This window comes from Neodiprion virginianus, chromosome 1 (genome assembly GCF_021901495.1).
Source record: "Neodiprion virginianus isolate iyNeoVirg1 chromosome 1, iyNeoVirg1.1, whole genome shotgun sequence".
In the NCBI taxonomy this organism is placed as follows: Eukaryota; Metazoa; Arthropoda; class Insecta; order Hymenoptera; family Diprionidae; genus Neodiprion; species Neodiprion virginianus.
In genome coordinates this window covers 23877667-23902820 of record NC_060877.1, presented here as the reverse complement: position 1 = coordinate 23902820, position 25154 = coordinate 23877667, and the positions used below count along the sequence as shown (strand labels likewise).

The following is a 25154-nucleotide window of genomic DNA, read 5'->3' as shown; positions in this document are numbered from 1 at the left end:
TGGCTCGAAACGAGAGCAGCTAATTGTCAGAACACGGAACGCCATAAAAAAATTGATACCGATCTCTAGAACCAGAAAATTAGCGACAAGTTAACGTTAATGCATGCGAACGACGCGCATCGCGTGGATCTGATATTTGCACCACTGCAAACTTCGATCTGAAATCGAACAAATCGAAGTGGGTACTTAACGAGGCACTTCTACGGTACTTTCTCCGGTAACACCATGGCGACGGGTACTTACTACATACCTATACTTACTCGGTAACGATAAGCACGAGTAAAAAGGCAGGAAAATTAGGCCGTTCCGGGGCTGATGCAGTCTGACTTGATCAATGGCCTTCCGAAATAAACACCTGTACGTTTAATCATCGGTTATTTGTAGCTATTATTAGGTGTTAGCGACGCCATATCGCCCGTCTACCTCATTACGTTTCAACGTGCAGGGTACCTCATACTCTTATGCCTAGGTGTGTAGGCGCATGTCTAGATCGATTGATCATGCATGTACAGATGTACCTGCCTCATTCTATGATGCATCGCCGACGCCTCGTATTGTATATTACAATGTTCCTATCACACACACCGAAAGAAATTTATTACAGTTGTCGTTACTGTACAGTCGTTAATTATTTTCATTCTTCATTGTTGTCATAGCCATACTTGATGACTTGAAAATTGGCTGACAAACTTACATAAATATTTCTGATGCAACGTTACAACTCATCTCGGATAAACGCAGACGGTGTAGATGAAAACTGGAGTAAAACTGAGCAAATGATTCTCGAGATGAGGTTCTTTGTTCCCGACTTCTCGCATCACTAGAGCGTCAAACGCTCGGCAACTTCATCTGGTGATTTTTAACTATGTAACTCGGGTTCAAAAATTACACATTTCTCACTTAATTTTTGAATGCGATTGACATGAGAAGATTCGCAAAGAATCAACGATTATATGGATGAAAGATACCAGTTTTAAGTTTATTACAAGCTTTGAAATTCGACAAACGGTATATGCTATTATTCTTTGAATCAGTTTTATTCGAAACGACGATTGTCAGAACATTTCATACGATAACTTCAAAACCATTTTGCTGATTTACAAATTAAAGACGTATTGAAATTCGATAAAATCACGAAAAACGTTTTGAAAAGAAAAAGCACCGCGAGAATATTGGAATCTTTGGTTTAAATAACAACTACGAGTACGTCAAACCTTGGTTTACCGGATCATTTATTTTCCATTTTAAAAATTTTTTATCACAGTTTACGGACAAAAACTTTATGACGTGAAAAGTGCGGACTTATCGAGAACTCTATTACCTGCTAAAGATGTAATACCTTGAACGATTATGAACCGTTTCTCAGATTTCAAAGCTTAAAAATAAAGATAAAATTGCGTCTTTCAGCAGTACATCATTTGTGATAATTTGCGAATCTTTCCGTATAAATAGCAGCCAGATTCAAAGTTGACTTAAAAATCGAACGTGATATGATAACCACCCTCCTTGAAAATGACCTGTTATCAATTCACAATTGAACTCGTTTAAAAAATTGTACGTTTTCGATGATCAGCGTGAAAATCAACTTGAACAACATGTCAATTTCAAACCAATAATTTACATGCTGCTCAAAGATTATTTCCAGCAGGTGTAGGTATAGTATATCTCCGATGCATGAACAGGCGCGTGTGTTACGATATGCATATAAAACGCAGGCAGTGAAGAATATCATTGTGCGTTACCGACACGGTTCCAGAGTCGGCAGGTACAGGTGTTACTTTTCATTTCCGATGCCCAGGTATCGCTTACTCGGCTGACTCGAGCCGCTTTCAAGGTGCACCGAGTGCGCGTTCCAGCGGCACAAACTCGGTTGATTCGAGGAGACCGGAAATCGCTACAGAAGTTCGAGGATCCAAGGTAATGTAGGCACAGCCTGGAAAAAAGGGGGTAAAAAAAGGAGAGGGAAACTCCGCTGCAGTTCTTCCCGAAAATAAACACCTCCGACGTGAAAAAACGTTCCGGCTGTGCAGGCGTAACGTTTGACGGAATCCTCGGTGCGTGCAGCATGCTAAGGGCAACAGACTCCTCGTTATCACTTATCGTTAATCTTTATTAGGCAATTTTAGTGGGGCACGAAGACAAGCTACGTCGCCGTTTAAAACTAATAAATTTTAGTAACCGTGGTGCGTGGTGCGGCAATATATAAGATACCCGAAGTCGGTTGGAGGACGCGGGAAACTTTAGTAAGACAAAAAGGCAAAAAGGGCGAAGGCGAATGAAAATGAAGAATATCGTAAACATCTGTCCATCGAAACTTCTAACGATATTTTCCTATCGCGTAAATATGCCCGCGCGTATGCCTTATTAACACAGACTGAATCGCCGTGTCTATTTGACGTAAATATGACTAATTGAGTTACAAATGACCAAGTTTGTTTGAACACCGCTTATTACAGACACGCGGACGGAGAACCCTTCGTACGTCAATCTATTACGTCTCGAGGATTTCTCACTTGAGACCCACTAACGGGCCTTGATCGTTTTGTTTTGAAGGGCGGTAGCCAGATTCCAAGGCCGATAAAAACAAGGTGAAGACACTCGAGCCTCGAAGGGGTTAACTTGATCTATGCTGCCCTAATCCCGAAGCTGATGACGAGCACAAGTGTTTCAGAACGTACCAGATAAATGTAAATTGCTCTTATCACCCTTTGCGATTGCGCTCGTAAATTCATACACGTCACGCGCACGGTTGAAGAATTTTCTTTTTTACCAATCTATTATTGGTCATAGTAAACGCGTACCGGATGTGGGTCAGATGCCACCGATGATGTGGGCGACCCGTATTCGGTACGCGCGCAAGCACAAGTGAAGGGGGGGAGGACGTGCGGTGCAAAGTAGCCACGTTATTATACCCGGTTGGAACCGAAGAAGTCAGGTTCGGTGAAATGGTGTGTGGGCCGCAGGTGAGGACCTCCACCTGGCGCGCGGCTTCGCCAACTGTCTAATTAATAACAATCATATCGCAAGCCCAGTGAATATAACCGTCGAGGATGGACTCTCTTACTTCGCAGAGAGAAAGAGAAGAGCACGAGACGCGAAACGGAACGTGACTTTTACTCGAAAGTATCATCCGACGACGATCCGCGTACGTCTTTGCATTTTACGTCCGGGTACCGATATAAGTGTACCATTAATACGTAATAACGTTGCAGATGCCTTGGATTAGATTGCTATCTGTGATATTACGGCACGTGAAGACCCGGTATCCCGGCCGAAATACAGGTCCTCGAATGTCGTTGTCGAGGCAAATTGCCCCACTCCCTTTTGCATAATTTTCACCTTTGTTAATCGGCTCCTTTTTTGCCATCTCAATACGCCTTTATCACCTCCAGCTATAAATCTTCTACCGTGAACGCCTGAATAAAATGTGGATAGAACAAATGGTCTGTGCCGTCGGTTTGATGGATTCTACATGTCGATTGAAAAGCAAGTTTTTTTTTCTTTTTTTGTACCCACATGTTTCAGTACTTTTGCAAAAACAACACGCAAGCAAGTGAAATATCGTCTTTGAAGAGAAATCTTTCAGTAAATGATCAAAATTCATTTGATTCTAAAAGAACCGGCTACATACGATAGTCATATATGCATGCCTGTTACACCCTGACAACTTTCAGCGTCCTATTTGTATTCAGACAAACGATCAAAAGATCGATAAAAATCCATGGAAATATTCGCCATTTCACCATTAAGCATATAATGTTTAATCGAAAAATTATATGGCTAATAGTTTTTGTGGTACTGACCTCCGATCGCAGATCGGCAAATGCCTCAGGCTCACTGTCAGTCGGTGACTGAAGTAAAATTTCTATCCAGGAGCAGTAAGACCCTGGTGGGCGGAGATCAAAGATGATCCTCTAATGCCTCGAGAGCGTGGGACCGCATAAGGCCCAACCAACCGCATGCGGCCGCTTCGATCCTGCAGACTCGCACGCTTCGATAATGGGCCACCTCTGCAGCGATCTACCGCCGATCCGATCGGCATGCAGCTCGAGTTCCATAACCAGCTGGGTGCATGTGACGCAGAGTTCAACCGTTCCCCTCAATCCCTTCCTGGTTTATATGTATTCCAGAGCATACTGAACCACCTTTCATTTTACCAGCGAGCGACGGTACCGCTGCATTCTGTTATGCATTTATACTACCGGTTACCGCCTTTGAGCTTGTGAACCGAGCAGTCGCTTACCGACTAGCGATACTTATGGCGCAGCTACCGGTGCTACCTGCTACCGAGCGCTTGCATGCTGCTACACATCCGATGCAAGGAATAACCTGTATCCTTGAGGCCGGAATGTAAATTCGTTAGCCTCACTTCCAAAGTCTGACCTTATAATTTTATACTCCTGATAGGCGGTTATGGTTACAGATTTCTTTCCCAATCCATGAGGAAATGGATATTAACCCTCTGGTCGTCGCCGTTTTCCATCCTCACTGTTAAAGTATACCATCGGTCATTTATGATCCGAAAGTTCTATTCCTTGTAAAACTGATTCCGAGTATTTGGTGTTATAATATTATTAGTGAAATGGAATAATCAGAATGTCCTGAGTAAGAATATGGAAACACAAATGCTATATTTACGTTCAGCAAATATTTATTTAAAGAAGACAGCAAGGCGCGAAATATTTCCTTTGCAGGATCGTAACTTTTAAAGTGTCGTCGGATCATTAATGACCCAGGTGTAGACCAGAGGGTCAATACGAAGTCTGGAGATTCGAAAAAGACATCCTGTACTACGTTCAACCGGAACTTCCCCAACACCTTTTTGTTACTCTTTGGCATTCCATGGTCGCGGGTATTAGAATGACACTGGGCGAGATGGAGATTGACAACAATGGTTTTATTGTGACACTCAAATCTGTGAATTGAGCGTCTACTACCAGAGCTGTTGATACTAGGACTTTTCTATTTCTAGTATCCACACTACCCGTTCGGTAAGCAAATATTTTCTTGTGCACATTTTCGGTGGTTTTATTTCAGAACCACTAGTTTTATTCTCAGTCATGCGGTGGAATGCCGTGTTTACATCTCCAACACTGTAGGCAAACAAATTTAACCGCATATTTTATGGTAAACGAATTTCGAAATATCTTCAATCACTGTCTCTCTATAATGTAGCATGAATAATAATCATTACACTCTCCCGTACGGCATGCGTGAGCCGCTGTGCGATTTTACGATGATAATTCTGTCTTTGCCAGTTGCTGCTGCTGCTGCTGCTGCTGCTACTGCTTACCACAAGGATAAGAAACGGGCAAGGAGATTGAAAATCACCATACAACTTGTTCCTAATTCGTTCTATAAAGGGTCAATTATCAAGAATGGTTGAAAATTCAAAGGAGCCAGACCGTCCGTAATGTAGCTATTCGACTCTTCTCGTGCGGTGACTGCGTGCCCGGGGGAAATACGACGAGGAGCGAGGCTTGCGTGACGCCGGCGTGTGCCCGCGGGGGCGGCTTCGTCGACTCGAGCGGAGAAGATCGCGTGCGTCGAAAGTTCAGCGGGGCAGGTGGAGCTATGCGGACGAGGATCAACCTGGACGTTACCTGGTTGGAAGTGCCGGGTTGCGACGGAGCGCGGCTTAAACGTGGGCGGACTCGGGGTAGCCTCGGGTGTTTCTCACCCGCATACCTGCACTACGTGCTGGCGACTTGGTCCGCCTCTGCGTCGCCCTCGAACCAGCCATCGTGACTGGCTGGCTGACTGGTACTCGGACACTGCGCGTGTATGTGTTCGGAGTCCAGACTACACAAGATTTGAAGAAAAATTATACCTCGTACGCAATATGCAATTTGTAATTTACGCGGTAACTTGTATGCGGGACGCAGGGAAGATTTTAGCGGAAAACAAAGCTTTTTATACCGCGGCAGAGGCCTTGTCGGAGGTTTTACTTCGATATAATGACCTCGATAATGACCATAGACACGCGTAGTGCTTCCAATCTACTACTGCGCCCATGCACACGGTCGCGTGAAACAACCCGCAAGTAAGGCGAGGTGATTTCTGTCATGTTATTTTATTGTTAATCAACATGTACGGCTCAAATCTCTCGAGGATACTTGAGCGTTGTTGCAGTGGGAATTGTGATGATGGGAACCGGCTGTGTTGCCGGGAATAGACTAATCGTAGGAGGAGCGCAATTGATTAGTTGTCTTAGAAGTGAAACTGTGCGTGACCAGTAGTTTGCAGATTCATACGGGAAATTATTTTACCTACGTGTAATTTAAAGTATATAGAAAGACAGGGTAACGAAGTGCTGTGAACTTCATTGTCAGGTGAAGTCATACCGCTATGTCTCGTAATTATCATCCCACAAGGAATGATTAAAGCTATAGTAAAATAGGATTTCTCAACACTTGATACATGTTAAACCTTTCGAGTTCGTTTTTTCGAAGAAAATATCGTCTCCGCCCAATGACTCGGCTTGTCAAAATAAGTAATTAACAACCTAACGATCTAGTTCTCTAATAGAGAATAACAAAGCAACGGATTTACACGAAACGTGCTACTTTGGACTATTCTGACAAATCAATATTTCAGTATGACGGTAGCTACGCGTAGGAGTAGATTAAAGAAACGTTTACAAGAAGTCACTACCCGAAAGTAAATTAACACACTAGTGGATATATAATCATAGCATTGTTTGAGTAGGTGCGACAAGCCAAATCGGGAGTGATCAATAGTGCATGAACAATCGTGCTCTATCTCCTATTCGAAAACAGAATGTATCGCACGACATTCCGTCGTTTCTATTTCGAACTAATTGCCAGACTGATCTCCATCGATCACGTTCTTAATCGCACCAATGTTCCGGTCAACGCACCCCGAACATCATGACGTACGTCAACGTGGTCCTCGATCAAAATTCGAATGCGGACCACGTACTGCGTAATACATATGAATTTTAACAATTGAGGTTGAATTACCCCGCCCGAAGCCTCTTTCCTGGAATACACCGCCGATTGATTGTCGATTCTTGCAATGTTGACTTCCCGTCCCTTCAATTTGGCGAGGAATAATTTACAGTCACATAAATTCGTTTGAAGGATTTATTCCACCTTCTTGCACCTCTTAGCGCAGCAGTCGGTATAAGCTCAGGATGCTTCAAGAGGTATAAGGTACCCAATTCGGTTAGCCTCTCTCCAATTAGCAGCGAATGAGGAACGAAGTTGGGCTTCACAGACGATTCATGGAACCCCGACTAACTTTCTGAGATCGAGTCGGGATCCACAGACCGTGCGAAAGCGCACTTCGGACTGCTCAGGCATATCTTCTGTCATATGCTAATTCGCAGCTGGAGGTTCCATGGCCTAACGCAAATTTCGTGTCAACGACGTCCACGATTCTCTCATAAATGAATCGAACTGAAACTCGCGTTTCCGAGTAAGAATTCCAAATTTATTAAAATTCAGACTGGTTATGTAACCGTTCAATACTGAATATCAATTCCGAAATGTTAGATTCAGAAGTTTCGAAGATCCGATTAGACACGTTATAAAACCGATGCGTATTCGAACGGTCAAAACTCTGAACGGTCAAAAATTCAAATGATCAAAACCCCGAGTGATCTAAATTCCGAAGTCAAATTCTCGAATGGTCAAAACTCTGAAAGCTCAACGTTCCGAATGTAACTCCGAACGTCAGCAACCTTTTACACGTATACGCGGTAAGCGCTTCACGTCATATGTGAAGGTCGGCACGGTTAGAATTTTTACCAATTAGGGTTTTGACCATTTGGAATTTCGAAATTCGATGTAACGGTCAGTCTGAACTTTGACAATTCAGAATTTCGATCTACGCCCAATTTTCTACCAGAAAAATCACGACGCGGTCTCGGCAGCCTTTTCTTCCCACATTCCTGTCAAATTACCCGCCGACGTCCTCACCGCAGCCGCAGCCACCTGCCGCACCACGTGGTTGCGGGACCGTCGAAGAGGACGAAGACCAGCCCGTTCGCTTCGTGGGCCCGAGGGGGTTCCCATGAGTCGCGGGGGTGGGGTCGAGGTATTTCGTAGCCCTCGGGCTTGACCACCTCCGCGTCTCTCTGCCTTCGCCATCATCCTAGCCTCTTAAAAATCTGGCATGCGTGCAGCTACGCTGCACTCCAACTCTACGTTATTACGAAGGCCCTTAATGGGCGAGCCGACTATCTTTGTTGCTCTGGAGGCCGTACCAAAGAATTTTTTTTCTACTGTATTGCAAATCCCTTGAGAATGTCTGATTTATAATTTTGTAATGAAAACGGTGATGTTGTATCTCGCGTGTATCGCACTCAGGCATATATCCGAGTTTCTCTTCTCAGAGCTTGCGGGCAAACTGCACGATCCGTCAATTAATCGTCCCACTTTGTTCGCCATTCGGTCCCGGACGTTCCGGTACTGTTTTCCGGTGACAGGTGTCGTTTCTTTGTTTCTCATTAATTAGTCATCTTCGTAAATTACCCTCTCTCGTAACGCCTAACGAATTTTAAACCACGGACGTGGAATAATTATCGCTCAGTCTGCGTTTTAAGAAATATAAAAAAGAAAGGAAACGCCCAATACCGACTACAGCAATGACTTCGCGCCTGCTAGGCATTTCATCATCACGTCAACGTTTTTACACGCTACTTAGCTTACTGTGGTTCCGTTTTTCGAATCTGTTTGGGATAACCCGCGTTAATCATGCCATACTTCTTCCGAGTGTGATGATCTCTTCCTCTCGTTTGTCTCCATTTTCCGGCTAACAGTTCGCTTGAATTTTAAACCGCACCAGGAACGGACACGTGTACAGTTACACACATCCGGGGACTTTATCTCTCGAAAATAATTCCACCGAACTGTGATTGGGCATCGTTCTAACCACAACACGAATCGTAAACAACAAAATTAAATATTTCCTAGAAGTTCTTCCTTCATTCGTAAACACTGAAAAATTCAGCACGTTCTGTCGGCCGCATTCTCGGCAATTAAGAGACTCTGCAGACTGTATACGTCGGTCTTAGTATCGCACTAATTACCAACAGCGTTAACTGATAAGACAACGATCCGAGTAATGCAGGAAAAATTCCTCGCACTGTGTCTCGGTTTGGAATATTAGAGCAGGACACTTGCATTGCTGGGATGATGAAAAAACTGGAATTCTCAAAGAGCAGAACACGTAATAGTTCCGCGTTTATACGTGACGACGTAGCTGTAGTCGGACCATAAACGAAGACTTATTACATCACGAAGCCGACTATCTAAAATCCGTCTCATCAAACACAGTCTTTCGCGCCTCTCTCGCTCGGCGGTTTGATAAGAAGGGAATTTGTCAACGCCGAACGAACATGTCATATCAGTGGTTCCAAAAACAGAGATTGGGTCGATGCGAGTCAACCGAGTTCTCAAAGGGTCGTTTTTTCCTACCGCGAAGACTAACCTGCGTCTAACACGTTGTAAATCTCGCAATCAGGATTCCATGAGGCGGGATGCGATAACCTCCTAGATTCGTGGCCTCCGCGTCCTGTGCCGATCGGGAGGACAGGAGGGCAGGAATTCCGGGTCGGCTGGCGGGCGATAATTTAGGCAAGGCGCGCATCTTAGCGAGGCCAATCAGCCGTCGGGACGAGCACCCTAGAAAGATAGCTGGGATTATCATGCACGTGCATGTTGACAAAAGAAGTTTAGCTTGTAAAGCTGATTAAACCTTACTTAATCACAACCGATCAGGACGGTATAAGCCTCGTCGGGGTCTCCGGCGTCTCGCAGCAGCTCCTCGGCTTCCTGATCTCCTGGTTGTATGGCGGCTGAGCGGGCGGTCCTGCGCGGCAAAATAACAACAAGCTGGCTCCTCGGGATTCATGGTCGCCGGCTACCTTCGACATAGCAACTGAATTCAATGCTGCAATCCATGGATTCCTAAGATTCTACGGTTATACCTAACACCACTCGGAACAAATCTCTGCCTAACGTTCCTAGCGACTAGATATAGTTTTATTATCGGGCGTTCAATTTTTTCGTACATACAGCACGCGATGAGAACGACGGCGGCGCCGTTCCGCTGGGAAAAATGGCTACGGACCCGGCGGCGGGGCGTCGAGGCCACTGGGATGGCCTTCGGGGGCGCAAGAAATAATCTTGCCTCCTCCTCCTCCTCCTCTTGCCAACTTTTGAATCAATCCACACCACCTCGCTGGCAATCGCGTCTACGAACGTTTTCGAAACGGTATTACATATCTATAGGTATATACGATCTCGCGCGAACGCTGTAACTCGTATGTATATAAGTGTGCTGTTTTTTTTTTTTTTTTTCTTACCCGCAAACAAGCTGACTAATTGAATTCAGCATACCATACGTTATTTATAGCAATCGGACTATCAAGTTTCACATCACTTAGCGATCAATTAGAATTAAGCGTAGGTCATCAGATTTTGCGATACCTGTAACAAAAAGAAAACGTTACATTTTGCCAAGTTTCGCACCTGTTTCGAAAAAAAAAAATTTTTTTTTTCCTTGTACTCATTTTTCAGTTAAATAGCCTACGATCTGCGTACGGTCAAATTTTCAACTCTTTTTATCTTACTAGATTTCATGCGAATAGTTTTTCTAAACACACCGCGTCGCGCGTCCGTGGATGCATCGCGATATCTTCCCTGTCGGTCTCGGCGTGTAATCGATATCTCGTTACGACTTGTGTAAGGAGTGGGAACTCTCGTCGCGGTGACGTTCCGGCGCTCTTAGCTCCTCGAGTGGTTTGGACTCCTGATGAGAGCGTAGAGCGCCGCAGCGCCACGCGTCACGGCGAGCAGCATCGCAACGCAGGGCGCCAGTACGCCGGCCACCGCGACGCACTCCGCCGTTTCACGACCGACGTCCACCATCTGCGCCGTTCCCCCACTCGCAATAACAGATTGTGCAAATCCGTTCGAAAAAGCTCGTCCAACTATTGTTCAGCACCGCCACAAAGCCGCAACGTCGACTGTCCAGCTGCGCCGTCGCAAGAGGGGGAAAAGCACCGGAATTCTACCAACAGGAAGCCTGCGCCATCTCGTGGGGGATAGGTTCAACGCCTTTTTCTGTTGCACTCGCAGTATCTGGTAAGACTGGGAGTACCATTTACCGACTGAGATTGTTACTCTCCAATTGTTGACGCAATTCGCGTTTCGTTTGGCACCGAAGCTGTCGGTCAGTTGGGCGTCACTTTCTGGTCGGTAAATCAAAAGTATCTCATGCTTAAGTGTTCGGGTTTTACAGAAGTTCTGAATCGTTAGAAAGATCGATACCGAAGCAACAGAAACCGCATTCGGTGTGCGCTGAGTGCGCCGGTCGAGTGTCTGTTGATCAAATCTGTGATAAAGTAATGATCAAGCGATGCTTGATGATAACTCGAATGTAAGCGCTCAGTTATTATCTCTCAGCTTACACCGAAGTTCAATGTCGCTGATGAGGAAGGTTTCAATGCCGTAGAATCTGGTTATTGATATTAAAGAGTCCCACCTAATGAATCACCCGTATATCCTCTCGGAGTTTATCAAGACAAATTTTTATTGATGAATCGATTGAGATCACTCTTTTATTTGAATACTGTCACCACCTGCGATGCAAGGTGTCCTTTTGGTTGAGGGAAATGATTGGAGATGAATTATTGGAACATGCCTACATTTCCCGTGACAGAGGCAAAGATGCTTATGGTTCACTATAAATTGAGAAATATCGATGTAAAAAACTTAAATCTTTATTTACATATTTCGATAAAATACAATTTACAAAATGGTAATGTTCTCACGTATATACCCCCCGTCTGATGCAATGTTGATGCAGTCTTCTTAAACCTTGCGATCGATTCATTCCAAATTTCAAAGTTATACTCAAAAGTTTAGAACCATAAAGAAATACCAAGCTTGACAATAGATGTTTGTGTACATTTAAAATTTAAGACTTTTCCGAGTGCTTATAATGATGGCAGATTGTTTTTCGGGACATATTTAGAATAGCCCCAGCTGACAAGTTAATTTGGCAAGTGGTGTTGGTCAAAACGTGAAATCTCTTCCATGTCGCCTTATATCCTTTGCAAATTCCTCAATCATTTTCATGCGATTATTTTTTGACTCATTTCGCTTTTCATATTTAAACTACCGGCAGAGCAACAATTTCCTATCCGACCGATGCGCAGCTCTCGAAAAATTCATCGTCACTATGAGTTTCAATTTCTGTATAGCGGAAAAAACACACGAATATGATTGCAAGTTTTGTTACTTTGAAGATACAGTAAGAAGAATGTTGCTCACTGTCGTCGATATATCAATTCAACTGCATCCTTTGTCAATCAATCATTTGCGTCAATAAAGATAGCCCGTCGTTGATATCTTCATGTACCCCAAAGATCACCCTCAAGATTTGTTATTTCAATGAATCGATTGGCCCCGCCCTTAATGTTAGAATTTAACATGCATCAAGGTCCTCTTAGTTTTCGTGCCCGCACAAAACTGTCACTGAACAATTTTTGTCGTAAGTTTCCTGCTGAGCTTCGAGTATCACGTAGCCTAATAAAATACTGTGATTTCCACATTGTTAGAGCCAAGCCAACAATGAACCGGAAGGAAAAATTTATATCCAATACAGCTTTACGTGCCTTGACATTTGAGTCGTCGACCTGTCACCCCCTGCTCATACTTCAGTCTTGTCTTTCAGAGGAATGACCTCTTCGGGTGATTTGCCGTTCTCCAGAGCCCGCTCTTTTTCCGTGATACTTCCATCGCTCCTTGGGCTATTCCAAGACTGAAGTTTTCCGGATCCAAAGAACGTAAAGGTCAGACCACCGCACACATAGGTGGCAGCAAGAATCCAGAACACTATCCTCCACTGTGGGAAGGACTGGTTCTCGAAAGTCAACGAGCCAACCATTTCAGCGCTCAAGAAGCCTCCTAAAGAACTAAGAGTATTGGCCAACCCGAAAATCGTCCCGGAAAAATTCGGGGCAATGTCTAAGCCATTTCCTAAGTATCCAGCGGTTACTCCGCCGTTAATCGTCAGGGCGACTGTAAATATCGCCACAGAAGTAATCCGGTCACAGCCCATCAAAGCTTGCACGATCATCAGCAGTCCAGGAGTCATTACCGCTGTAATGAAATGTAAATATAAGTGACAATTAACTCCCGAGTGACCTTACAATATGGGCAATAACAGACAAGAGAGCGAATGCTTGTTGTTCCAACTTATTATCACTAATTAATGTTACAAGGAGCCGAGAATGCTTACAGATATTAGTTTTACTTTGACAACGAAACATCGTATGAAATTTACTAAAGGCTCTACGTATTTTTTTAATGTATAAAAACGATGAAATGACGGTTCTGTTAACCACTATGATCTCTCATTGTGAACCTTGAGTGAATAAAATATAATTCGTGTCAAACTTTTTCTTTAATTGACCTTCCCAACTGGTATCATTCATTCGTTCCCACGAATTCGTCATTACTTACCGAAAGCAGTGAAGCTCTTACGAATCGCTGTCACTGAAAGCTTATTAGTTCTTCTCAGATAATCGGCTGCAGATGACGTCAACACGGCGAAACAATATTTCCCTAGGTAAGGTAAGGACGAAAGTAGACCATTCTGAGAAGAATGAAAAAAGAATTTGGGAATCTTGAACAAACTAAACACGTGCAAGACTCTTGAAGGAAGCGGTAAATAATAAAAAATTTATACCTTTTTAATTTCGAAGCCCAGAATGTATTTCATATAAGTTGGCAGCTGATTCACCACCGTAAAGTAGCCGAAAACACTGCATCCGTGGGTGACGATGATTGCCCAAACTGGGACAGACGTCAACATCGCCTTCCACGGTACAGCCAGGTGCTATAAGCCATAAATTGCACAGATCGTTAGCGTTGGATGTGAGAAAGTATCGATCGCAGGAAGTGCTTACGCTTGATCGAATATGCAGTTCCGTCTTACGATCGCAAGTGGTTTTAAAGGCACGCACCTTTGAGGTGGAAGTCGTCCCGATGGACTCCTCAATGAACCGGCGTTCCTCTGCTGAGATGCGAGGGTGTTGAGCTGGAGAATCATAGACAACAAAGAACCAGACGATGCTCCATATTAAGCTGATTCCACCGGTAACATAGAAGACCGACTCCCAGCCAATCGAAGCAATCAGGAACCCACATATCGGCATCGTGATCGCCGCTCCGAGAGAAGATGCTGGAAAATGGTCCAGACGTGCAGGCATGTTTCTTTTACGATTTCCACAATTCAGAGTGAGCGTTCATCGGTTTCGCACCCTTACAGACAGTCTCCGAATGATTTACGCCCGGTCAAGTATTCTTCACCTGCATCCGCAAATTGGACATCGTAGGAAACATTAGGGTATATTAGACCTGTATCGGGTAGGTCGAATCACCTTCTCGTTACACTTACAATTCGTCACACATTGCGCGACGGTCAAAAAGTTAGTAAGCGGCTATGACCACAATTTTCACTTATGACGGTAAAGGTAAGTGAGTTCAGTTTGCGTGAGACCATTGATCAAATCATATATACATTAGCAAAGGATGACAGTAATTCTTCGACTTGTAAACAAACTGGTTCTCCTTCCCGTACTCTCTCCTGGAGAACGCTGTCGTTATACGTGTAAAAAAAAAATTTGGCGCATGTCACCTACCGAATGCACACCTTGAATTGTCTCAATCATCGAAAATTATCACTCATATCTCACCCATCATATTCGCAATGAATTTGCTCCGTTCCATTGGAGGTATCCATCTTGCAGTCATGGGATGGATCGCGGGCCAAGTGGCTCCCTGAAACGAATGAAACCGTGTAAGCATGGCGTGAGTCTCTAAGCTAACTTTATTGCTGAATTTATTGCAAGATACGACTTACCAGCATAAAGCCAAGAATCACTCTGAGAGCCGCGACTGCAGGATAACCGAGTGTCGCTGCCAACGGTGTGAGAAGCGTGACGGCGCTTGCAGTCAGCATACTGTACCCAAACACCCTTTTGGCACCAACGATTTCCGCAAGCCGACCACCAGGCAATTCGGTGCAGATGTACCCCCAGAAGAAGCTACCCAAGATCTTGTTTACTTCGTACTCGTTCCATGGATACCTGGTTTGTTCGATGGGCTGCTGCAACATTAACATACCTATATTCAATAATTTGAAAGAGAAACGCAGCACCGTGTGCTTCGAATGTTGGGTGAGCCTTCCGACCAATTATATATTATATATTATCAGAATGAAGTAGAGAAAAGTCGCATTTACATGTTTTTTCGGTAAGTCCCCCAGTTCATTTAGACTCGTATTAGATGTGAAATTTTTATGGAAATCAACCGATCCCGCGCATCCTGAGTCCGCGATGGTTTCGGTAGAATGTCTGGTGCTGTTACTGGGTAATACCATATCCACGATAGCTATCGTCAAATTGACACGTAACGTGTAGTTCAACATGAATCCAAGAATCACCATGATATTCAGCATCTGACGACACGAGAAGCGATCTGAAAAATTAATTTCCGTCATTAAGTTTGGATGAGGAGGGTCAAAAAACAAGTTTCTTTGCTGTCAACGTTTGGAATAAGTTAATTGGTACCATGGCACAGTTTTTTCGGGTTACCAGTCATGGATAGCTTGTTTCTTTGTGTGCCGGTTGGCAACAATTTAATTGGCTGTTGCAAGCTTGGAAATGAATTACTGAGAATCATACGATACCCGTAGTCAGGTCAATCCCAGTAATCATTAAAACATAATTTTCATCTGTCCGTTCAGTAGTTATTGCTGATAATATATGACTGAATTTACTATCCATACAAATAGCTGTGAATTCTGAAGCAAAAAATGAATTTTTTTCTTTCTTTCACAAGTTTTGCTATCGCAAATTATATTTAGAACCTGATAATCAGCATACAATGTTTTTCTGCTTACATAAGTAAGTGAAAAATTGTTGGGCGCTGATGTCGCGCCTATAGAAATATCTATAACAGATAACAGTTCTATCACGTAACTGTCGTAAAATTTCTTCGAAAATTATTGTTCCGGTCGAAAGGCTGCACGTGCCATTCGATGATTGCGAGCACCTACATGTGCGGTATCTACGTCAATTTGGCAAAGGCCCCAGAAGCAAGCCGTGTCTGGTATGGCGAGTGGTAAACACATTTACATAAGTAACTTCACCGTCATTTAGACCAGAAAAACCTATTCTTTGAGGCGACAAACCGACCGTGGATAAGGGGAATCGATTTTTGCGATCCGACTTGTTCTCATATGGTCAAGCGTCTCAAGGCTGCGTGATGATAAAACCAGCTGGCAAACGGTGGCTCATTGTCGATGGAATAACGGCAAAAAGTGAGTACTTGTCGTTACCAATTACCTCAGATTCGGAGGACAAGTAGTTTAAAACTAAAGCCGGCATCCGCAGATCCACAGAGATGTTTGACAGGCTCCCATGCAAATTTATAGTGCCTTTAAAGACACGAACGATGATCGAAGGGGATAAGATTCCGAGTAATTAGATTGCGATACGATGTATGAGTCTTTTCTGGAAAAATGTGACCTTAAATAAGAGAACCGTTAGTCACTTGATTGGTAGTTAACGTGCCTCGAACTCTTGTTTAATTGTCTTGATTGCACTACCCTGACTCGGTTCTTCTGGAGTCAAAGAGACGGTATCGTTCCAAGCGCAAGTGACCGGGTGCTTAACGTCAGAAATGTCTGGGTATAAAACGTCGTGACGCCCGTAAATACCGACTTAGTCTAGCTAGCCCAAGTATTTATAAACAGCCTTAGCCTTGCCCTGGTGCTTCCTGCTATATTGAAGTCAAAGGAGAATCGGTTCGCTGAACATGCGGCGTTTGATCTTTTCAACGAGTTACAATTCCTTTGCACTGCATAAGTATATAACAACGGACTCACTGATTAGCGTTTAAGATGTCTGGAAATCTGTTAATTGGATGCGATTTGAAATGTTAGGAAAAATTTTGCACGAGTGCGGATTTAGAATATTTTGCCAGCGCTAATAGTTTGCGATTTTTTTTCATTCATAAATATAATTCAATCAAATAATTAATCACTTGATTTAGCAGTATGGAGTTAATTAATAATTTTACACGACTGAGAATGTGTATATAATGAGTTGTTAATTTTTAGCCAAGGATTCTTGCGTAATAATCGCCACTTGACACTCAAATAACACTTGAGTCGTCCCAGAGACTAATCACTTTATTAAGCGCATTTGACAAACTTTAAACATGCGGGATGTTGGAAGTATTTATGTATTTCAAAGACTTCACAGCCGCTTAAAGAACGCAGCTGCAGAAATCGCAGGCCTGAAATTTCATAAGTGGCCTAAAATTACGGCGCTGTTTCGCTTCCGTGAAATCACTTAAATAAAGTAAACGGTTTAGGAGATGGAAAACGTTTACTTCCATTCACCATATTCAAATTATTTCAGGAACATCCGTAATTACACGTGCAATTTGGATAATCTCGTTGTCGTTTCTACCAAAGCAGATGCTCTGCGAGCACGTGGCGGTATTTCCAGGCCTCGATTAGGTCATATCAGTGATAGATTGAGATGGTTACGTACGCTACTGACCGAGCAACGATAATGCCGAGATGATAGGTGTGATTTCTCGTAATGGCCGGCACAGTGCAATTTAAATAATTGCACGTTTCCTCTGTAATGCGCCCAACAAATAAATCATCAAATAGGTACGCAAACGTTTTTGCACTGGCCAATTGCTACGAAATATCAAAGGCAAACAGGCGATTCAAGGCCACATGAAACATGGCTAAGCAGAAACTGTACCCTGCAGGTACCGGACGTAATTTTCATCCACGTGCAAATGATTTGCCTAAAGGCAATCCGTTTCGTTAGTTAATTAATACGATCGATCAATGTTCGACGATCGAGATAGTAAAGTGGGATTAAAATTTACTCGGCATATTAGAGACCGCATGCTTTTACACTGCTATGGAAACATGCTCCGCCGATATGAATCAATCATTTGCAAAAATCGAACAGCAGGGCGAAAGCATTCCGAAAGAATCCCGAAATTCACACACAGTTACGGCAGAAAATACATGATGGATTCATTAAATCGTTTTTGTAAACAGTATAAAATTTACAGAGAATAAATTATTCGGCCAAATGAAATACGAATATCCAAGGTTACAAACGAGTACTTATGTCATTAGAAATGAAAAAATTCCGTGTATGAGAAGACATTGTGAGATGATTTGAGGTTACATTGAGGCTATGTGCGAATAGAGTTATATTGCGTAATGAGCCTCTAAAGCCACGCCAAATTTTAGCAACTGTTGTGAGTCTGTTTAACAAACTAACGTCAAAAGACCCCGGGAGGTAGCGTCGAAGCTGCCAGCCAGCATCCGGGATTAAAGACCGTAATCAAGTGGAAAAAACTCATCTGTTGAAAGCGAGAGTGTAACGCTGAAAGACGGGAGTTACGTAACTATGTATTGGTAAGAAAAAAAAAACAACAATAGGCTTTAGATGATCAAACGGAGTAACGCCATCAAACAGTGATTGTTTCGTGAGGTAACCAAGCATGAAGCTGTCCCATAGATACTCTGGATTTCTTGCTTCCCGTCTGTCTGGAATACCCAATTATGTCAAGTGGTAGGTACAACGAAGTGATATAATTGTGAACATCGAAAAGCGCGCCAGGTCCTTTTTTTCTTGGGAGATTGAAAATTGTAGTAGCAAAAAACGACCGCCAAAAAGAAATTAAAAAAATACAGTCGATTATACCAGACCTTGAATTGTCATTAGCTGTTCTCAAGGCTGACGCAATGTGATCCATTAGAAAAGATTTTCGTGGCAGTACTCAATAATTGTCGAAAACTTTATTACGAGTGCCAATAATATTGCAGAATTTCAAGTGAATGTCACGTTCGGTGTTTTCAAAAATTTTACGTTCCGTTGGGTCGATCGTTTGCCATCTGTCGCGACTTAGCAACCATGGAACGAGCGAGGGGTTCACCGAGGCCGTGGATACCTACGTCAAATTTCATCATTTAAGAGATATAAATCGACTAAACCCAAACACCCATTGCGTACGCCATCAGCTTGAATTTGTTACAGCGCAACTCGATGCTGCAATTTTTCTTTATGCGCATTTTCATGCCGATGTGAATGCGTGTGAGTCTGCTTTTGAATAAGGCTTTGCCAATGTCACACAAGCAATGTTTTTTTTTTCTTTGGAAAACTGCCACAAGATTGCTTCAAGTTTTGCGGCACAAATTTTTATTTAATTCATAAGCTTTCAAGTGAAATCGATTCACGATTTTTCTAATTAGTTTCATGCTTCACATACGTCTGTTTCAGTTGCGACAAAATCATTTCAAAAGATTTCAATCCTTTACATTGTAAATTTAGTTCGCTGAGTCGTAAGGAAGAAAATTGCCGAGAAGACGTGTGTCTCAATTTTACAATTATTATATGGGGCTTATCAATACAGAAGTAGTATGCTATTAAGCCCGCTAACACTAGTTTTCATGTTGCAAATGTTACTAGGTTCGACTGTCCAATAATAGCCAGCTTTTCTTGACACTGCTTCAACAAAAACAGACGAAACAAGGCTCACAGTGTCGAATTTTAAAAAACGTGAAAACCCAATTTGTAGAATATTAAAATGTAGAAAGTCGAAAGCTACTCGGTAGATTACATAACTAAAAATATAGAATCATCAAAATGTTGACTCTTATATATTTTGGTTTGCTATATTCATATTCATTCTGTCGATTACGTATTTTGGAAAGCTTTCTTATACTTACTTTGCGCTTTCTACATATTGCCTTTTTTGTAGTTCATTTTTCTACACTTTAAAAATGTATGAAATCAATTTTTGCACCTTTGAAAATTTCATATCGTGACCCTTATATTTTTTGATCTTCCAACATTTTCAGCTCCACCAGCCTCAAAGAGAATTGTTGCAGTCGTTACGGGAAATTTCATGCTACCCACAAAACCGGATAGCATTGAAAGCCACCGGGCCTTCCACTAAATTTCATTTTTACTCGTCAGTGTTAAGTTAGTTACATTATCGCGCTATATTTCTTGGCATCCGCTATTTACACGGATTAGTGGCTAAAAATACTGACGGTGTAAATTCGTATCTACATGAAATTCTAAGCTATCGTAGATTATGCTTGAGGGACATTTAAAGCCAGGAAAAAATATTCTTGACAGTTTCAGATTTTCGTTGTGAAGAATCAACTTATTACACAATTATACGTAATAAACGAGTAAATATTTTAGTATTTTCAAGATGTTTGTAATAGAAAAAGCTCAAATTCTCCTCCGTACAAATGAATTATCATTCTTGTTACGTTTCATGTTGAAAATAACATAACATATTCAATTTTTACTACATCATAGATACGGTATACGGTATTTGGCATTAAAGCCAAATATATATGTTATCAAATATCATGTATATGTTGTCAAAATGGTTTAGGTAGTAATTCTATCTTTCTTCACCGAATGAAGATTTTCAAGAAACGGTGTCAAATCGACCAATATTGACCCTCGCTATTTTTGATTAGGTACATTGAAACTTTTTTAGGCGATAGTAACAACTTTAGGATTTACAACTAGAAAAAAAAATATTGTCACTATTATTATGGAATCGGTTTTAAGTTACGAATATACACATATTTTCAAAGTTCCATGTTTCTGCAATTTTTCAAAAAATTCTCAAAAATTAAAATATTTTTGCCTGCCCTCTTAACATTGTTGCAATGATGGAATAATTTATTTATTCCTATTTTCCTAAGCGCTCTGAAAAAAACTAACATAACAAAAATTTCCAATTTTAGTACCAATCACGGAACGAACATAACATTTAGATTTTTTGATGCACATGGACTAATCAAGTCAGAATATTTACTAAAATCCTAACAGCAATTTGAATGACTGTATTGAGTCATCGATTTTTAAATTTCATCGATTTCGATAAACTTAGTACAGAATAACGCAATCGCAACTATTTCCCGTAGCGCGGATGAGTTCTAAAGATACCCCTCTGATCCGGAAGTTGAATCACCAATAAATTTCACGTTCCGCGTCCGGAAATTAATCTCAAAACAAAATTATTCCAATCTCATCCCAACGTCAACCTGATCTCAGAGTGCAAATAATTTTCGAGTGCACGTATCTCACGAGATTGAAAAATCTTACCTGCAATGCTGCGATTCGATGCCATGCTTAAGACTCGATCCTGGCAGCTAATTAATTACTTAAAAAAACCGGGAAACCAAATTAGATAATAACAAAAAAAAAAAAAAGAAAAACTTTTCAAATGTTAAATGCAAAACGGAGAAGCACTTATGTCCAAAATACAATTTGATTTTGAAGTGTCAACGGAACTGATTTTCGACACTCTCAGCCACGCTTTCGCGCTTGCGACTGGCTTACTGAGTTCAACAATATAGTCTGCAAACAGCAACCACTAGGTGAAAATTGTTATTTATAAAGAAGCTGGCCCGTCGAAGGTGCCCTACCACGATGGGCACGCGGCGATGCACTTGAAATTCTTGCGTGGGTGGCGGTGTGCGCACCAAGAGAACTACGGGTTAGTTAGTATAAAGTCAACGGACTGGTAGCGGTGCTGACCAGCGCTGTCGGACGATTGCAATCGACTGAATACTTAACGCGGCGTCGACAGCGTGGTGCAACCAAACGGTCGTTCTACTCTCGAGGGGACGGCAACGACGTCATCCAATTTCCGTAGCGAAAATAAGAGAGAAATAAATAAATGAACGCCGAATACAAGAATGAACAATAATTGACCCGTCACACCGTGCCAAGTTCGCGGAGGTGTGGCACACACGTACAGAAAAAAGTAACTGTCTCATACACGCACCCGATTGGCAATAACAATTTAACCTTGTGCTAAACGATCTGTTACGTATCTCGTACATGTATACCTTGATGAATCCGAACTTGGATGCATACTTTGCAATAAAACCTCCGGTATGGTGTATCAATCAATCTAAAGTATTGTCAGGTTTGCATAAAGTTTTAGAGAAGACTTGAAAAGCTTTCAAGTCACTTTCCGAATTATAATACGCGTGTACAAGTTCATCGTTCAATGGTCACTCAATAGACATTCGAAACAACGAAGACAAGTTATTTTCAATGTAAAGAATTTTTTACCAGTCAATTTTAACATTGCTTCTTTTCTTGTTCCTAGGAGGTAAACCTCGACTAGCTATACGTGAACCATGTTTCTAGAAGTTCGTGAGCTGATATCGATGACTCACGTAAAACATGTGATAAATTTTTGACACAAGTGTAAATCTTCGTTTCTCTACCTACCCACGATACGGCTCGTAAATAGTTATACGACACCGTTATAATATATTAGGGAATACATCGCAATACTGAAATGAATGAAAATTGGCAAGAATCCAACGCTCGATTAGACCGCGAGGTGCACATGTTATGTGCGATATTAGCTAGTGCAGACACGATAAGTAACATCAACTTGGACCGACAACCGCTGCTGTTACGTCACCTAACGTGACATGGTTTGACAAATTTGTCTCATTAATATTGTATTGTCATGCAAGAAATGAGAGAATAGTAGTGACTCTAATAAGATATACATACCTATATCCATCGATTAACGAGTGATTAACTGACCGATAAGAACTCCCATGGTACTTTGTCTATTTCAATTATGGCCCTATACATCTTCAGCGGAAGCATTTAACGTTCAAGGATTGCTACCCATTTTCATTTGAGTCAAATTCAAGCTTAGTCATTTTCACCGTCAAACGTGAACATGAACGCGAAATTTGGCATACCACATTGTGCGACGTAACATATCGCATTCATTTTTAAAAACACTTTCATAAACATTAGTTTAGCGTAAATAGTCGATATTTTCCATCTCGAGATATTACAGAAATGCAAAGTATAAAGTGAATTTCACAAACGGTGATTTTCAACGCCGGAACTTTTGTTTTTTGAATTCTTACGGTAATTCTGTAATTCACTTTCAACAATGTTTATTTACTGGTGGAATGGAAAAATAATGATTATGATTAAAAAATTCTTTACATTATGAGTAATGCTAATTATACCTGGAGGATTCCTCGAGGATTGACGATGCGAATGACGTTTCGCCGGCAGATAAGCAACTGAAGTTACTTTTCCAGTACTTACTGGGTATGAAATGTAACTTCGGTTGCCTATTTGCTGGTGAAGCATCGTTCGCATCGTTAACTGTCAAGAAATCCTCCCGGTAGAATTTACTATGACAATAGTAACCGGACGAAAATAAATCACTTTTATATTATAAGAAATGACCTTTTAATTATTCAAATTCATTTCCTTTTACTTTAAATGTACATCGCTCAAAAGAAATTGAATTCGAAATTCAACGGAAAACAGTTAAGAGTGTAAACTGATGTTTAATTTTCACTCTTCAAAAATAATTCCTACCCATCTGTTTAATATTTCAAGTTTTCTCTTAGGTATAATGCTAAATTCAGCACAAAACCGAAAATAGTTCTGAAACCTCCGGTACCAAATCTTATAGATAATTGCAATCTCTGTTCGACTAATTTTGGAACATGGGAGTCCGACAACAGTGAGTAAAAACGGTATTAAAAGAGATGGAATGGGGGAAGAATTGAGGGGAATTATTTGCTCTGCGTCAAGTATGTACTTACAACTATTTCTTAGATGGGGTCAGAGGTACCGGTACAGGGACCATTTGACCACGATGAAGATGAGAGCGCCTAAGAAGCATCATGGGAAGATGACAGAGTGTTGAGCATGACTGGCCTCAGGGCTGCCCTTAGCAGTACTTTTGCCCTTGATAAAGTGACGTGGGAACCTTTAACTTCGCGACTTGTGCTACGCTCCACGGTGTCAATAAACGGCGAAGCCCACTCTCTTTGGGTGCGCTAACACGACCAGTATACGGTATAACATGCGGTGCAAGTCCGAAGAACGGAGGCTCTGTTGAGCTTGAAACGGATGCATGGTCATCGAGCTCGCGCCAGTTGGCGTGTGTGGTGTATAAATGTAAGTTGCTGATAATATATGCTCAGAATGGACGTGATCACTCAGGGACCAACGCTTGGCTTCGTCTAACAGGTCACCAGCTCGTGGGGGCTCGCCTTTTGCGTCACTCCACGCAGCGTAGATCGTCGCCCGGGTACTGAGAACTTTACCGAAGCATAAACTATTATGGCACAGGCGTAGGCAGTACTTGTTACTTAAGATGGTCAAAGGTTCTTACAATTAGTTCAAAGCTGCTTAACGGAACCGGAATCGGTCCACTTTGACTAATGAAGATAATGGGCAGAGATTCAATCATATTGAATGCATTTTCCAAAGACCCTAAACCTTCACGTCCATAGCAAAAAAATCAGTTACTTCAACGAAGGGTGAACGGTTCAGTCTACCGGTCATCGTCACAATATGCTGACTAGATTTTTTTTACTTTGAATACGAATCGTCAAGAAAATCGCGGACTGAGCATTGCACAGAGTCTAATCATCAAATACATGAGACCCGAGAAGATACATGAGTGAGAAATTCGTCGGGGAAAGTCAATTTTTGACGGCAGTAAAACTGTTAGGGTTCTTTTGGCGACGCTTCGGCGACTTTCCCCGACGAACTTCTAACTCAAATCATCAAAGTGGTCGTTTGTACTTCACTGATCGCTATTGACTCGCAAACTGATTGGGTAAGGGCTTGTTGCAGCGTAATGACGCGTGGTGATCAGTAGACTACGACAAGTTCTTCGAAAAACAACAATATATTACGAAAATTTAGCAAACAAGACTGAAATATTTTATTCTTGAAAGAAAACACGTTCCACCGATAAGCCATGACCAGACTTGTGTAATATATATATAGACATTTACAGTCAGTATCGCTAGGAATGCGCGGTTTGAATCACTTGTTTGGTGAAAATATTTTTACTCTTATCGGCAAAGTTGTAATCGTAGTAATGCTAATAACGAGACCAGCTTAGAATTCGCACCAACGCGACCTTGCCTCGAACTGAATTCAAAACAGAAACAACTTGCTTGAGTTGATACACGTGCAGGAAGCCGAGCTAGCTAGTTGTTCTTAATAATAACGTCACTGGACA

General features: G+C 42.0%; 2 protein-coding genes across 11 annotated transcripts in view; both read right to left on the bottom strand.

Moving 5' to 3' along the window:
* The window catches only part of LOC124301536 (carbohydrate-responsive element-binding protein), a 98080-nt gene extending 86888 nt beyond the window's left edge, over positions 1-11192 (bottom strand). The window contains exons 1-6 of one of the 5 annotated variants that reach the window (XR_006907510.1): positions 10634-11189; positions 10334-10457; positions 10044-10222; positions 9729-9892; positions 9457-9650; positions 4605-5093 (exon numbers count right to left, since the gene is read on the bottom strand). The gene's annotated coding sequence lies outside the window, so the exon portion shown is untranslated. Of the gene's footprint in view, positions 1-4604; positions 5803-9456; positions 9651-9728; positions 9893-10043; positions 10223-10333; positions 10458-10633 lie in introns of those variants that run through there. The other 4 variants (XR_006907507.1, XR_006907508.1, XR_006907509.1 and 1 more) reach the window with 4 other exon arrangements.
* A 544-nt stretch (positions 11193-11736) lies between these two features.
* LOC124299941 (sialin) lies at positions 11737-23740 on the bottom strand. 6 transcript variants are annotated; one of them, XR_006907121.1, is made up of 9 exons: positions 15611-15656; positions 15283-15518; positions 14902-15147; positions 14735-14819; positions 14003-14220; positions 13726-13875; positions 13500-13632; positions 12306-13136; positions 11737-12227 (listed from the first exon to the last, which is right to left on the bottom strand). XR_006907121.1 is itself a non-coding variant. In XM_046753429.1 (9 exons), exons 1-8 carry the CDS (start codon positions 15639-15641, stop codon positions 12685-12687), a joined length of 1551 nt encoding a protein of 516 aa, XP_046609385.1. In that variant the 5' UTR covers positions 15642-15656; the 3' UTR covers positions 11737-12571; positions 12650-12684. The 6 variants fall into 6 exon arrangements, 5 of the variants coding, with proteins under 5 accessions (XP_046609385.1, XP_046609414.1, XP_046609404.1 ...); XM_046753429.1 differs by having other exon boundaries at positions 11737-12571; positions 12650-13136; XM_046753458.1 differs by lacking the exon at positions 15611-15656 and adding an exon at positions 23719-23740 and having other exon boundaries at positions 11737-13136.
* Positions 23741-25154: the final 1414 nt, after the last annotated feature.